This window comes from Pleurodeles waltl, chromosome 1_2, assembly GCF_031143425.1.
Source record: "Pleurodeles waltl isolate 20211129_DDA chromosome 1_2, aPleWal1.hap1.20221129, whole genome shotgun sequence".
NCBI classification, from domain to species: domain Eukaryota; kingdom Metazoa; phylum Chordata; class Amphibia; order Caudata; family Salamandridae; genus Pleurodeles; species Pleurodeles waltl.
This window is the reverse complement of record NC_090437.1, coordinates 184,654,172-184,670,909: the sequence shown is the minus strand read 5'-3', so window position 1 is coordinate 184,670,909 and position 16,738 is coordinate 184,654,172. Positions and strand designations below refer to the sequence as shown.

At 45.8% G+C, this 16,738-nt stretch overlaps 1 protein-coding gene across 1 annotated transcript in view; it reads left to right on the top strand.

The window, feature by feature from the left end:
• GRHPR (glyoxylate and hydroxypyruvate reductase) overlaps nucleotides 1-16,738 on the top strand; it is a 194,882-nt gene that overhangs the window by 152,617 nt on the left and 25,527 nt on the right. Inside the window, exon 7 of the mRNA XM_069237577.1 lies at nucleotides 8,180-8,315. Coding sequence (XP_069093678.1) covers nucleotides 8,180-8,315 — 136 coding nt within the window. The remainder of the gene's footprint in view (nucleotides 1-8,179; nucleotides 8,316-16,738) is intronic.

The window sequence follows — 16,738 nt, the reverse complement described above, 5'->3', positions numbered from 1 at the left end:
TCAGTGGACCACACCTGGGAGTTACTGGGCAGATTTTAGGTGCCTCCCACCACCAGCCATTCACTAACAATGTAGCATCCTCTTTGTTGGTGTACACATTGGCCAGCCTTCTAATTACGTGTGTGTGTCAATAAGGGGCCTGGCTTCCTGCAAATTTCCCTATCCCTTGTGGGCTTGTCGAGCATTCTCTTGAAATGGTAAGTCTGAAAGGGCTGCTCTCCTTTCCCACCCAAGCCTTGACCTCTCCGGATGGCATAATTTTGTGGCTGTACCCACATCCTACTCATTCCACTGATCTCTGGGTGTGCTTGCATCTTAAGCCTGAAACCCTTGTCATACTCCAGCCAAGTATTGCCAGGAAATTGTCTGTGAGCCTCGTGTATTTTTGACTCACACAGCCATAAGTCTGAGGCACAGTGGGGAAACTTATCTACAATGAAGCATGACATTACCCTGAATGCTTCTAACCAGTTTTTAAAATTCCTCTCTTTCCTGACTCTCTTCCTCTCTTGCCTGTCCTTCTATTTTATAGCACAGATTCAGGTCCAAGCCCTCTATTTGTTTTTCTAACAATGTAAAAATGTTGATAAATTCCTTCCTCCAAATTCTCTCTTTGACTACCACAGGGATGAGGCTTGCTAGCCCTGTTGGCTTTATCATTGATGGTTGCCCTAATGAAACCCTTGCATATGCGTCCGGTGCCTGCCCTAATACTCGAGGGTTTCTTGTAGCTTGCTTAATGCTGAACCCCGTGCCACCCCAGGCTGATACAGGTGATGGTGAACTGCAGTGCACGCGGCTGTCCACCTCAGCCTGCGGGTGCCCCCTCACTTGTGCGCCTCCCTGTTGTGGGAGCCTGCGCTGTGCCCTTGCTGCTAACCAATAAGGGTGCAAAGGATTTCAAGCATTCCTTAACAATTGCACTTATATGCTCACAATCTGTTGTCTTCAGACTGGCATTGTCCGTGGAACCTGCTGTCGCCAGGATGGCTGCAGGCATTGGGTCTTGCTGGCCAGCTTTCTTGGTGCCCTACTCTCCTTCCTCTGGTGTTTCTTTAGTGTTAGCTGTGCCTCTAGGTCAGGATTGGTCCCTTCTGGGTCCCTTCTGTGTCCCCCAAAGTACTTGAAGACCTGCCTTCTTTTTCCTTCTCAGGAACCCTATGTGGCTTCTCATCCAGCTTGCGACACAACCAGTCCTTGTCTTTGCCATGCTTCTCTGTTGCCATCCACATCCTGCAAAGCATTTCCTCCATCATCTGTCTGTTCTTTCTGCCCTTGTTCCTCCATGTCGCGACTTGGCGTGGCCTTGAGGCACTTGCTGTGGTGGTCTGAGTCACGTCACCCATACGTGGGCTGTCCTCAGACTTCCCCCTGGTATGAGCTGGGTAGCGTCACCTAATTCTCACTGTTACTGTTATCCTGTGGCTTGTATTAGCACCCTGTAAAGATTTAAGTTTCTGGAATGTCTCCAGAAAATAATTTGCTGTTGTAACTGTCAATGCAAACCAGACTTTCCCAACTGGAGATCGCCCAGAAAACTGTTACACACTCTAAGCCCAAAAAAGTCACACCACGCTAAATGACTGGAGGCATTAACTTGTGTTTCTTCACTTTGTGATGGTGCAGGCTGGTCCCCACTGAAGTAGCACTTACTAATTAGCCAGCTTGCTCCCCCAGAGCCTGCCGATCGCCTTGGATTTGCGTCCCTTGTAAAACGGGCACATAGTATTCTTGTGGGCATGGCCGGGTGAACTTTGCAGTCCTCTGTTGACGGTCCTATCTCGGCACTGCTCCAAACATGGGAAGAAAAATCCCCTTTAAGGGAAACTTATCGACCCCGGAAGGTGGGGCTAGCACTTCGATTCTCTGAGCCATCGGGGCAGGGTTGCATTGCTGCATGGCAGGAGGGGCAGGATTGCATCACTATGCAGTAGCAATCCCATGTTATTGGGTCCCTTGCCCGCTGTTGTGGTGTAGATGAATGGGTAATTTAGTCCCTGCAAGGCCTTGGGCCGCTGCAGTGAAAATCAAAAGGGGAGGCGGGGAGTTGAGTTCACTGATCCTTTCCTGTGGGGCAGTCACATCGTCACGGTCAAGGGTAGTCCTCTGCTCCTGAGCCACCAACCTTGGTGCACTTGCCATTCCTGATTGAGGGAGGTGAGGGGAGATTTCTCCCCTTTGAAGCCGCCAAGGCAGCCCAGAAACCAGTTAAACTGGTTTTTGTGGGTCCCCGGCAGCTGTTAATCTGCTGGCCCTTCAGGGGTGGCCTCTGCTAGATCAAACTGCTGAGTCAGAGTCTGCTTGGAACAAACCAGGACTATGTGCCTGGCATCATTACTGGTGTCGTGCCTCCACTGCGGAAGTTAAGATCATGCACCAAATTCTCTTGAAGATCCCACAAAATAAGTTTGTTCCAGACGTTTCATTGTGGCAGTAAAGAAAGTCCTTAGCTTGTTTCGGCGTCCTACAGAGTGAAAAGTTGTCTGTCTGCCCTGTAAATGTAGGGCCATCTAAAGTAAGAGTTTTGACTAACTAAACTGGCATTTTTGCTCGCCACTATTTGTCTCAAAAAGTTAATATCTTTGCTCGCTGGCATGCACATTATGTATGTTGAAGTGTCCCCAAGAATATCTCACCCCTTTTCTACCATACAATTCAGAAATATTCAAGTAACACTGTCTTAGAAGCGGTCTGCAGCCAGTAAGAGTGACTCGCAGATAGGTCAGCCACAGCGACAGTGGCAGTAGGAAGCATCAGGCTTTATTTTCCCAGCACTGTGAGACTTGGTAAGTCAGAGATAAGTCAGATGATTTATTCCCGCTGGAGGAAGGTCTGAGTTTTGTCTACTGGCAGCTTTGATTTTCACCATAAAGTAGCATAGATGGTTAATACGCCTGCTGGAAAGAAACTCTACCAGCTTATTTATTGTGGCTAGCTCAATGGGTTACTGCTTTTGTGACCGAGATCCCTTTGTTACTTGTGGTTCAGCTGCACCTGGTGCTGAGGTTGGGGTGGGGAGTGCTGATTATTTAGAAATAATAGGAGTAAAATCACTTGTATAATTGATAACATTTTAGAAGAGAAAAGTGGGAGGTTTTAAAAAAATAATCGGGAGAATGTATTCCTCCCATTGACTCCTATTGAGGCCTGAATTGTGTCTATTGTCATGTGTGAGACTTGCAAGTTTGCTGCCGCAGGAACGAATATCTGAAATGCAAATATAAGTGTTTTTTTCCTGTACCTGTCAGGAGCCCAGACGAAAGCGATAAGGCAGACAGAGCGTCAAGAAAATGTGGTGCACTGGCCTCCAGAAACAGGTTACTGTTACTGGCAGTGCATACTCAGAGTCTCACTAGACCAGTTCCTGCCTGCAGAAGGCCCCCTCCACCCTCCCCATGCCCAGTACTGGCTTTTTGGGCATCTGCGCTGAGCATGTCGTGATATATGAGGCCATATTTTTAATCTATTAATAAAACTCAGAAAGTAGTGTAGTGTAATAAAAAGCCAGGGCTGGCTGAAGGAATTGCACATGACATGGGACCACTTGGCAGTTTTGAGAAATGTTGACACCAGGCATATGCTTCTTTATCACTCGAGTACAGTTGGCATTTCTTTTGTGCCAATGAAGTGTTTATAGATAGCGACAAGTAGACGCCCACGCGATCCAGGGTTGTGGGGACCATGTTTATTCAAGGTTTTCATCCTCACTGTCACATACATGCCAAATGATCGGGAGACTCCTGATTCCAAAGCCAAAAATTGCTTTATTTACAGTGTCTCCAGCCTGAAATTGCCCATGCTTCATTAGAAGTCAGTGGGGAAATAATGTTTGTCCTATTTTTTTTTTTTGTTGCAAAACTGCAACAGGTGAAATATAGTAATTCCAGCTCTGGGCAGGCCAGGCATCTCTGTTGCCAATGATCTCACAAGTCATACAGTTTTTTTTCTCTTATTTGTCCGGAGCACGGTGAAAGCGCTAGGGTAGGCAGAAAGAGCGTGACAAAACTGTGCACTGGCCTGCAGGAGCAGGTTACCAAGCAGTGCATACTCTGAGTCACACTAGACCAGACCCTGTCAGCTGAAGCTGGCAGAGGAATCTGGTTTCTCCTGGGAGGCGGGAGACTAGCCTTGGAATCCGTAGTCTCCCGTCTGGATCGGGAGGGTTGGCATGTATGCTCCTGCTGCAAAGTTAGTTTCTCCTTGCTCAAATGAGTGTGGTTTCTGATATTTGTCTTTTTCCATGGACAACATTCCATGATTTTGGTTGCAATAAAGTGGGACTGTAGTGTCGCATATTTAGGCCCTCATTATGAACATGGCGGTGTGGGCCACCATGCCGGTGGTGGCGGGAAATCCGTGGCATGGGAGTGCAGGGGCCCCTGTGCAGTGCCCCATCACGCAGGTCACTGCCTGATTTACGGGCAGTGATCTACGCGACGGGTGCAGTTGCACCCGCCGCACAGAGGCATTGGCGGTGGCTCCATGTGGAGCTGCCGTCAATGTCCCAGCCAGGCATTCCTCTGGGCTGGCGGACATTTCCGCCTGCCGGCCCAGAGGAATATACATTATACGGCCGGCTGGGTTCCGGGGGCGCTGGCGGTCACTGTGAAGACCGCCAGCATAAACACTGCCTTTTTGACCGCCGTATTCAAAATGAGAGCCTTAGTCTTTGAATGTCACTCATAAGCACACTAAAACTGTGAGAATGGCACACATAAGCAATTTGCCCAAATAGGTGTAATCTCTGATATTTATATATTTCCCTCGTTTTCAGTGCTTGATTTTGCTCGGAGAAAGTGTCACTCATAGCCGTTGAAATGTCACTCATAATTACACTGAAATAATGAAAATGTCATACATAATCAATGTGAAACGTTGGCAGCTGTGCTGGGGATGGCGAACCCATCAGACCCAACATCTGTGAGCAGAGCTTTTGCTCCTTCACTTCTTAACACGTTGCTGCAGTGGTGCCACGTGGGTCATGTGTCGCCTACTGAGCTGTCAAGTTTTTCAGCTCCACCATGCTTGGTTAACTTGCCTAATCCAGGAACTTTGTTTGAATGCTGCACATTTTAGCTGTTCTTTTTAGTCATAACTACAGACCCCAGAATGCATCTTAAAAACCTGGAACGAGTGAGCAATTCACACTCGATGCTGGGAAACTTGAGGGTTATTTGGAATTGTAAGACTGCTATAGCCTCTATCTCTCGCCACCGGTGCCTTCAGCTGCTGCTTCATGCCGTTTGCTCATCCGGCTTGCGTTCTTTAAAACATGAGTATTTACATCACCTACTGTTATATTTTAATACACCCTTTGCGGCATTTTAAAAAGTACTTTACAGTTCCCCCACCTCATGAGCACAGGTCTGTGGCACACCCGCCTCTGATGTTGTATGCATGCTCCATTTCCATTTCCAGTCATTTCATAACACGAGAGTACGGTTCAGATTAGTTTACATTTCAGTTACTTTAGGAACAAATTCCACCTCAGAGTACGTCACTCCTCCGTTTATTTAGTGTTGTGCATAGTGTTTTCTGACGCCGTCATGTTACCTATCTTAATTCCACTGCTGTCGAGTGGCCCAATGTCGTTTGAGACAAATTCAGATAGTTCTGACCTTTATAGCAGCATGTCGCATTCTGGGAATTGAAGTTTCACTTATAACATTGAAACCTTGATAGAATGGTCTCAAAGCTTCTAGCATGGAAAGGGCAAGTAAAACAGACACAGCTGCCTGACGAAGTCTCACGTTAGTAGCTATGGATATGGAGAGTACTAGTGCCATAGTGAGTGTTAGTGTTGTACATTTACTCCCTTGCCTTGTAAAGTGGCGTCTTTCACTTCTAAATTACACCTTACTTTTCCAATAAAAGTTCATCTTTGATTACGAGGCTACGTATTACAAACTCTTCTTATTTTTTTTATAACGTTTTTTTTAAATGACTTATGAGAAGACCTCTGTAAACAAACTCGAGGTGTTTTTTTATCTTGTTTGCAGCATCATGGATATTAGTGTCTCGATTCAGCGTTTCATGGAAATAGAGGGATTTAAAAACAAACACGATGAATGTACCCATTTCCTTGTGCAGAACCAAGGACAGTTCCATCGCAGGTTATTGTGTTGTGCTTGTACTAGTCTCTTTTATTTAATGTATCTCACACATGGAGTTTTCTACAGGGTCGGAGTGGCTACCGGACGTTTCGTTCTAAATAAACAATGCAAAAACAAATGGTTTTAAAGTAGGCTTTTAAACCATTTGTTTTTCATTGTTTATTCTGAGTCTTCAACAGGTCTCCAGCAACATAACTGGCCCCATGGTGCTGAAATACCCCCACTCTGCCAGCCCACGGAAAAACCCGGTAGCCAGCCAGACACTGTTTTTCTGCCCTTCCAGAATGTTCTGCTACATCTGACACTGCGCAAGTGTCGGGGCACTTGCTATACTATTCTTGCTGTCTCTTCTCTCCTCTCCACTTCTGCCCCCTGGGATTTTGAACTTAGAGAGTGCCTTAGCTCCAGGATCATATCCAGCTCAGAAGCTGAACACATTTCCCACACAGGGATGGAAGCACAATCCCATGCACAGCTAACCCTTCTAGCGTAAGCTCAACTGCAAAGTAACAATAACAGAAAGCTGCTGGTTGTCACCCAACACCAAAGTACTCTATACCCTTCGAACCATATAGTATTCAATATAGCTCTTTCAGGATCTCTAGATATTTCAATCTTCCATGCAAATATGCTTTAACAAGCACCATTTAGCCTCCATTTAAAAAAAATTGTGCTTCTGGGGTCACGCACAGAAATTACGTCACACGGCTGGCCTTATAAGGTGGCCGCGGTTGGCGAGCGTGTCTTTCTCACGCTTGCCGATCCGACCAGTGGGCCCCAGTGGCCACTACAAGAATTACCCACCCACCTCCCCCTGTTGTTGGGCATCTGTCTCTACTGAATTATTTCCTTCTCTTACAGTTAGATTTCAATGTTCTAAATATCCAATTGTCTACATGCTAACGATTTTTTTTTTCAGGTGACTCGATTTGTTGTGAATGGACAGTTTGTCTGTTAGTTTCTCGTATTTTGGGTACGATGGTGGGCGGGGTGAGATCATGATTGGGAAGATAAATGTGTACCTTTTTTATTGCAACATTGTGTGGCAAGCTAATTGGACCCTCTAAGGGGTGCTGGCTGGGTACACAGGGGCACGGGGGTTGTGAGCGGTCACTGGCATCTGGCCCCTAGGGCCAACCACCCACGCATGCGCAGAAGGTCAGAAGCGAGCACTGGCCCTTGCGGGGGGGGTAGAGTCTCAGGGTGGCGGGCGCCTGAGGTAGGTATCCGAGCGGGCAGCCGGGCTCCCTCCACAGCAATACAGTCTGGAAGATATGAGAACACCCTGATGGAGATCCTACCCCTGGGATGTGTAGTGTAAAGAGGGGTAGGGTTTGGGGTATGGGAAAACAGTCATGATCTCATTTACAGCCCCCAACATTGGGTACGCAGGAACAAATGTTTTTTTAGTCAGTGACAAGAATGTGGATGTATTAGCGTACTCTGTTAAGGCTAGGCATCCCTTGAACTCTGTAAATACTTTGTGAACATGATTGTGGTGACTGCGTATAATTTTGATTAACAATATTTTGTCAATAAAATACGGCCAGGGGTTTACGACCCCTAATCCAAAAGTGAAGTACATCTATGGTTTAATTCAAGCTTACGTGGGGGTGAGTGGTGTTTGATGGTAGGAGGCCTCAGCGATACCCGGCCATATATTTCTGCCCCACCACCTTCAAAGTTAAGTAGCCGTCACTGAAACTGCCAACTAAGATATTTAAAATAACAAACTAAATAAACAGATGAGGGTTCAGACAGCCTTGATATGCTACACAAAGAATTAAAGCATAAGGGAACATAAAAGAAAACAAGGTTCCCTCAGCCACAAGACTGAGGATACAAGGGACTAAAAGGTTGCAAAATGGCACGTTCCTGGCCAGAATAAAGTGAAAGAGGGGCAGGTTGTCTTTCAGGGCTTGGCATATGTATAGAAAAAGAACAGCTATATAGTCTTTAGTAATATATTACCATTGTACTTAAATATGTACAATGATTTGAAATATTGAACTAATAATCTTTAATGATTTGCAAAAATTCAAATGTCTGTCTGTGTTTCATTTCAGTGTCTCTAGAAAAGCTTGCTGAGGAATCAGACTTTGTTGTTGTTTCTTGCTCTTTAACGCCTGAAACCCAAGGAATTTGTAACAAGGATTTTTTCGAAAGAATGAAGAAAACTGCAATATTTGTAAATACAAGCAGGTAAATGATTTAGTAGGAAAAACAAATGTTAAGATACAAAGGTTTGAATAACACAACTCATGTGGCATCGTACTTCTGTTGCCTTGTCTGGAAACAGTTGCAGGACACAGCTTACATGAGTGGTTGGGGGGATCTGGGGGTTGAGGGTGTGCTGTGTAGGAAGTTGTCCTTGGTGCTTGAGAGGCAGGACCATGTCACACCGCACCTAAGTGTGCTAGTGTAGAAGAGGTGTTGGAATGGTATGGAGCACATGGTTCCATGAGAGAGCAAGAAAAAAGTTTGTGTGAGTGGAGGATATTGCTTGTGGGTATGGCCGTGTTCTGGGGCCTGTGGGCGGTAGATGTGCTTCGATCATGTAATGTGTCTAAGCAGTGATTGCTAAGCGGTTTGTGTGAGAATCGCCTCTGTGAGAAAGTTGAGCATGGTGTGTGGTGTGAGGGCCAGAGATTTAGCTTTGATCCAACAATTGCCCAGTGTTTGGCTACAGTTGAATTTCTTTAAGTCCTTTCCTAAGACTTGAAAACCTAATTATGGGCCTGATTTAGATTTTGGTGGAAGGGTTAGAACGTAAACGGATATCCCATCTGCCGAAATGTAAATCCTTTGGTTTTCCATGGACTTTAGATTGCGACGGATGGGTTATATACATCACCGTTGTGACGGAGTAACCCATCTGCCGAAATCTAAATCAGACCCTAAGTTTATTATGTCTGTTAACGCGTCCCTTTATGTTAATTAATACACATTAGGACTCGTTTTAGGCCGATGAATCTTTGGACCCAGTGGTGAGACACCGTAAGACGAGATAACTGATTAATATGTCAAGCAATACATTGATAACATTGTCAACATATATCACCACAATATATTTCACTTTAAACATTAGTTAAATCTTTTCGGCGCAACCATGACCTTTCAGTCATGAATAACCACACCTTATTGAAGTTTTGTGAATTTTATTCCCTATTGATTACAATCTAATAGCAAACGTATTAATCAAGAAACAAAGGCATAATCACAATGCGATAATAATGCAAAGATCTCAAACATAGGATAGTAACATGAAGATTAACAAATCTAACGCGTAAAACCTCGTAGGTATTTAGTTCAGCATAGCATCACGTCAGTCTCGTCAGTTTTGTCAGTCAAGATGAATGCCTCATCTACCCACTAATTAGCATCGGCATGTTGGGCTTCATGCAAAACAATTTAGAACACCAATTTGGAAAACATCTAAACTAAGGTCTCTAATCAAAAATAAACAGCAGTTGGTACCTAGAAAGAAAAGGCAAATAAGTGAATTCCAATAGCAACATTATAATTACCCTCCGGGATAGGTCAGCATACAGGATCAGTCTTCATCTTCAGGACATCAGTATGATCGTCGTCAGTCTATCTAATTTAAGGACAGAGGACATTTCCCTCATAAGGAGGAAAATGTAATGGGGCAGTCTATGGGCGAGGATGGTTTTGTCTAAGTCTCAAATCACCAAATAGAGTGACAGAGTTTCTGGATGCAATTGATATCATTCCCTACCTAATGCTCCGAGTCTCCTGTGTCATGAGTTTTTATCTCTTTTTCGTAATACATTCCCCCAAAATTCTATTGGACAGTCACTTCACCCCACTATCTGTGACCTATTAAATTATACATTAAGTAATGCACTTGTCATTCTTTGATAATTTTCTACACTTTGATTGGTCTTCATAATTGAAGTTTTTCGTAGGTGGCATATCCGGGGTTACTTCATTTTCTGGCACACTCTTCGGGTCAAGAGTTCTCTTTTCCGCGATTTAATGTCCTTGAAAGTGTCCATGTTTGTTGCAAAGTCTACAGAATTTTTTATACTAAAGCTGCTAGTATGCGGATGAGAAAATCTAGCAATGTTACATATAACAGAGAAAAGAACAATTGCTGGTTCATGGCCTTTTGCAAGTCAGCACACTGAAGAAACAGAAAAATACGCTTTAATATGAGAGCTACACAGCTAGTCTTCGACTCACGCTAACTTAAGGCTTATGGATTCTAGTAAATGCAATCTTTATACGTTTTAACATTTTTCTCAGTTAGTCATACTACAAGCAATTATTTCTTACAGTCGACATTAGTTTATGCATGAAAAAATTCTCCACGTATAAAGTACGTTTCAATGAATAATATTACTAATGCAGCATTTTTAAAATATAGGCATTCTACATTTAAAATAGTGACGTTTAAACTACGCTCTCTCATGTCCATAGTTGGCGCACCAGATGGGCAGCTTACCATCCTTCGATCCATGCTGGAGAACACAATCATTCCTCTCTGGCCTCTAAAGTAGTCTTTCTTCTTGGTGTTAAAAGTACACAAAAATATAATTTACCTTTAAGAAAGTGATTCTAGTTAAATATATGTTCACTAAAAAACAGTTATGGCTTAAAAGTGGAAAACGACTTACATTTTACATTTATCGTTAGCAGGGCACAGAGTGTATAGCATAACTCATGCCATCCGCCATGCTTTTCTCTAGAAAGTCTGTCTTTTGTTCCTGTGCCACTGGCAAAGTGTTGTATTCAAGATGACAGGCGTGGGTTATGGTGTGCATTCTGTTGCTGTCCAGAACTGGTGAATTTTAGTGCTTTTAGGAGACTGAGCCAGAACCATATCTCACACCTCTTACAAAGGTACTTTCTTTCCCACATTGTGGGACAGGGTGGTTTATGTATTGCCAGCTTTCCCAGAAAAGATCAAACTAACCCCATAATGCCTAATCTTAAATGGTCAAGATGCAGCAAAGTATACCATCAGCTCAGGTCTGCACACAACAGGCTTTCTGGGTAGGGCAATCTGGACTAATGTTGTGCTTAGGTGTCACATCTAGGTTCGTTCTATGAGCTTTTTTATCAGATGTACAGTAGTCCCACATGGGCATGCCCTTGGATGGCTTAAAATTAGTTTGAGCAAAGGCTAACTCAGCCTTAAAAAAAAAAAAAAAAACTCGACGAAAGCAAGACCAGTACCAGCTCTCTGGACCTAGATCAGCCTGCTCGGAAGTTCCCCAAACAATGACCCATTTCAGACTTTGGCAGGGGACATCAGCAGTGGCAGCGTCAGTATGTGCTCAACGCCAACAGGTTTCCCAGTCCTTTCTGGGTAGAGGCTGGGGAGCAAGCCAACAGTATCCAGGCTCTATGGGCAGGGTCCTACCCAAAGCCTGGGCCCCCTCCTGCAGCTGCTGCAAAACGACATTTTATTATCAGTGAGAGGCTGAGTCACCTTTTACCTCCCCAGGTGAAGGAGTATCACCTCACGTCAATGGGTACTCCAGAGAGTGGCACACGGATACTCCTTACCCTTGCTGTCCTATCCTCTTGACATGCCACCTACTTTGCAGAACCTCCGAGAAGGCCGCTTGTCCATACTCCAAGAAGATTTACAGACTCTCTGGGCTAAGGGAGCTATAGAGAGGGGGTACTGGCATCAGAGATCGAGACTGGCTGTTACTCCTGTTATTTCTTGGTGATGAAAATGGACAGAGTCCTCTACCCTGTCCTCGATCTGCGCCCCCTGAACTTCTTCCTCCGGAAAGACAAGTTCAAGATGCTTCCTTTGGGCCAAGTTCTGTCTGCCTTGGACCTATACGATTGGATAGTAGCCCTGGGCTTGTCAGACATATATTTTCACATTCTCACCCTGCAGTCCCACTGACATTACCTGGATTTTCAGGTAGGCCAAGAGCATTTTCATTTCTCCGTGCTCCCCTGTGGGTTCCCCAGTGCACCTCAGGTGTTCACAAAGGTGATGGTTGTGTTTGCAGCCCACCTGCGGATATAGGGAATAATAGTCTTCCAAAACCTTGATGGCTGGCTACTGAAGGTGGGTGTTGCAATTGGGTTCCACCCATTCAGTATGCCCGGATTTTTTGTTTTTGTTTTAGATAAGGCCTATGTAATGCAGCTAGAGTAAGGGACACTTGGCTGTTACATGTGCACATGTGTATGGGCTGCATGTGGGAAACTACTGTTTTGCGCAGCCTGGTAGCTGCGCACAGGTAGCCTGGTGTAGAGGAGACTCTGTAGGTTTAGGTATTGAACTGGGGTAGGTCTTATAATGTTGGTGTACACTTATAGGAACAGCAGTGTGGTGTTTTGCCTACAGTGGCACTAGGGGAAAAACTGTCTTTCAGTGCAGTTTGGCTTCACGTTGGCCTACTAAGTTCAGTGACCTATCAAAATGAGGTGTAACATGTGCACCAAAAACAAATCTGCGAGTTCCAAGAAGATATCTGTACATTTTATGGGTCATCCAGAATTGTCATAATTCTGTGGCTCAGCTCAGGATCAGAGCCCAGGCCTTTTGTCACCCTATTGGGCCAAGTTAATTATGTTTCTTTCCAGCAGCGAGAACAAAGGCCGCCCCAGACAAATGGAGTAATTAACAGTGCTCCCTTCGACTCCTGAGGAGGAAAGGGTGAGGATGAAAAGAATCTGCATCTGTTAATTACTGATCGCACTGTGCCAGGGCTGGGGACAGCCCAGGCCCACTGACTAAAGGAGGAAGCTCTGGCAACTGGAGCCCACACAATGTGGTGTGTGGGGGGAGGGGGCCTCTTTGAAGTTTTTGGTGGGAAAGGCCCTGGCATTGATGTCAGCGAGGGGTGGAGTTGAGACCACAGGAGCAGATGTGACTGGTGACTTCTGGATGACACCATCTTGAACTATCCCAGCATGCTGTGCCTGAGGGGTGGAGAGGTGATGTGCCACCCTAGGATTGGCAAGGAATGCCTGGCTTCTAGAAACTTCCACCCCCTTTTAAAAACTCATGCACAAGGGAGAGTGGACTATTGGTGTTTTTGTGATCTTCGCTGCTAGACCCTGGGACGTGACAGCCATGGACAACTGGAAGGAGAAACTCTCTGATACCTAAAAGGAGACTGCCCCCATTTGACCCAGGGACCACTGGGTCACTTCAAGGGCTAGGGAGGCTTGTCCCCATACAACCCCCTGAGCTCCAGTTTGGGGAAGAATATACACTTTTGAGCCTAAAAACAAAGACCAGGAGGAGAACTGGTGCAGGGAGGATTCTGGGCCTCTTGGCCTCCTGTGTCTTGCTGATTGACCACCCCAAGTGGCACATGAAAGCTCTGCAGTGAGATTTGAACTCTCAGTGGGCCCAGACCAAAGGCACTTATCAGAGCCTATACAGGTGTTGAAGGAGACTGAGAGACCTTCAGTTGTGGCTGCTGAACCACAATTGGACTAGCAGGAGACCACTTTTATTAGGCCTGAAGAACCCCATCCACCGGGGCCCATGCCATTATAAAGGGAAAGGGGTGCCACATGGCCTCCCTCCACAAGCCTTATGAGGCCCCTAGTGGCCCCATCCCCTGGGGCCATAATACCTTCATAGGCCTGAGGACCCCATCCCCAGAGCCCTACCTTATTTAAAGGAGGAGGGCCTCTCACCTCCCCCTGCTTCTTATGGCCCCGGGGACCTCATCTTCAGGTCCAACCCTTAATATAGGTGGGTGCTGTGGTGATCTCCCAGGGCACCCACAAACAACATGTTGGATGCTGCAAAGGGAGCCCTAGGGCCCCTACTGTGTCAACTCCCCGCTTGGAGCAGAAGGAGCAGCTAATAATGCATGCTCAGTCCAGGCAGGAGCAATAAGTGCTCTGTTTCAGACATGGAAACAGAACATAAAACTCCACCCAGCCCGCAGCACCATCTTTTTATGACCACAGTGGTAGCGTCACAGTGGGACCGCCAGATTTCATCATCCCGCCGCCTGGCAGTGCTGGCGGTCCTAATCTGGGGATTACAACTTCGTTCTCTGCCCGCGATTTCATGGCTGTAGCACCGCCATGAAAAGACTGGCGGAGAACTTGGCATGTGCAGTGCATGGGCCCCCCTGGCAGGCACCATTGCAATGCTCAGTGAACATTGCGAGGGTGCTGGTGCACCCTGCGCACTACAGCATTGCGGCTGGCTCGATTACAAACTGGAGACAATGCTGTAGGCCATTTCCCGCTGGACCAGCGGGTGGAAACTGTGGTTTCCACCCACTGATCCAGCGGGAAACTCATAATGGGCCCAGCAGGGAGGCAGCCACAATGGCAGCAACCTCCCCATCGGGATTTCAGCGGACGGGCTTATCCGTCTGCCAAAATCGTAATGACCCCTTTAGTGTTTGCTCTCGTTTTGCAGGAGATTTAAAAATGATCCTGCCAGATGAGAGAAGATATATAATTCCCTATCCACGCTAGTGTGAGCAGGAAAACTGCTGTGTCCCAGTAGTAGGCTCCTTGAAACACAGTCACTGAGCCAGCCCCAGGGGTTCGGGTCCCTGGGGCCTTTAAAGGCTCAAGCAGTGGGGCAGTACACTTTTAATTTCAATCACGGACCCGGGGGACGGGCCCCCAGGGTCTAATTCAGCTCAGGGAGGGAGGCTGTTCAATCCCCTCCCTTCCGTAATTACTTGTGTCTAGGGGATGGGACCCTGGGGCATTTTTAGGCTCTAAGAGAGTGCCTTGTGTTCCCTTACCATGTATTAAAATGGTGGCCCTTGTGGATGGAATACACAGGGCCATTTTAAGCTTCTGTGGTGTGTGTGGAGGGTGCATGCCGCCCCCTCCACCTCTTCTAACCACGATCTGTGAGGCCACCTGGCCCACCCCAGGGGGTTGTTTTTTGAAAGGTGTGGGAGCCTGCGTTTTTTTTATCCCTGCAAATTCACAGATACTCTGCAAATCTGGTGCACAATTTTAAAATAAAATGGCCCAGGTGGGATCTGGGACACCACCACCACCAGCCTAGGGGTCAGGGATATTTGTACCTTGCCTCCTATGTCACTCTTTGCCTTTGTGTCTTTTTTTTTTTTTTAGGGCAGAGTCCTGAATCCTAAGATGGCTGCCACCACTTCCTGATTGCTGTGGTGGCGTCCATTCAGATCTCAGCAGGAGATCTTTTGGCTCTGCAGATCCTCCGCTGCGTGAAATATACTTTACTTACTGAAAAACTACTGAACGTATTTACACCAAATCGCAAAAGTTACTCTGTCTGGACCAAGATCTAAGTTTCTGACAGTTTGGTGTAAATATGTTCAGCAGTTTGAGCTGTAGTTTTGTCTAACATTTCTACGGAAAAATGAATGGGAAAACCCGTTTTGGTACCTCCTGTTTTTCTCAGCCCCTGCTTTAGGAATCACCGCAAAACTTTCCATAAGTAAACTAGTCGAAAACTAGCACTTTTTTGGAAAATGTTGTGGCGATTCATCAAATGGAACCAGATATATTCACCCCTGTGGCAAGTTTTGCACATATTACATTACTCAAGAAATCGCTGATAATATCACTGCAACATTTGCAATTAGGTTATTGATGACAAAACTGTTCATGGTGGGGGCGCAAGTTGGTATAGTTACTTTAGACTATAACTGATCAATTTCTGTGGCTTTTAGATTTTCAAACGTTAGGTTGTTACTGAACACCGTCACCTAACAATAACGTTACTTAAACCTATGTTTTTTCAGTGTATTTTATTGTTATATAATACTTAGTCATTTATATAACAGTAAACACACACAAGTATCTTTTGGTTGTCCTGAGGGTGTCTGGTTACCCCACCATTGGAGTTCACGCTTTGAGAAATGAGGCACGTGACACCATCACTTGAGATGGTTTGGTGGGCTTTTTCTTCTGAGTCACATAAAGCAACACAGAAAGAAAGGCAAACTAACGCCCCCTCACTGGGCATTTTTGCCTTACTCACAGAATACCAGTAGATCTGGGTTCTGATTGTCTCCTCTTCATCTTTTTCAATGTCCTGTGCAGCAGAGATAACCCGGGAATTGGATAGCCTGATGAAACTGCCCACCAGTAGTTCAGGGCCAGCCTACGGGTGTCCTTCCAGCCTTTAGGTCTCCAAGGATCATGTCCATATTCTCTGAAAGGATCTGTCTCGGGCGTAGCTTTACAAAATCCATTCCTCCACCACCCACTGTCAAGGCAGGGCTGAGTCTGGCAATTCTGGTCTTCCCTGCCCAGCAACTGCTTCCTCACGCAGTCTCTTATGACACATCTTGCACTTCAGTCATACACCACAACACCTTTACTAATGTTCACCCCAATCAAAGTCACTTACACCAGAACCAAGCACTCCTCGCTGCTTGCATTACTCAGCTGAGTCTCAGATGCAAACACAGCACTTGGAACAATGTCCCCACGTAAGCTGGTAACACGATTTTAAACCCATATCAGCGGGCAGAACATCTGTTAAGCGAACACTAGAAAACAACGTATTCGGGTCCAAATGCATTTGAGAAGGAGAGAGCAGCAGTGTAAATGTATTGGCAGGTCTTAGAAGGTGGGCAATGTACAGATTTGTGTCTTAGAAACTTTATATTAATAATAATGGCTTACTCGACCTCATACGTTTGAAGGGG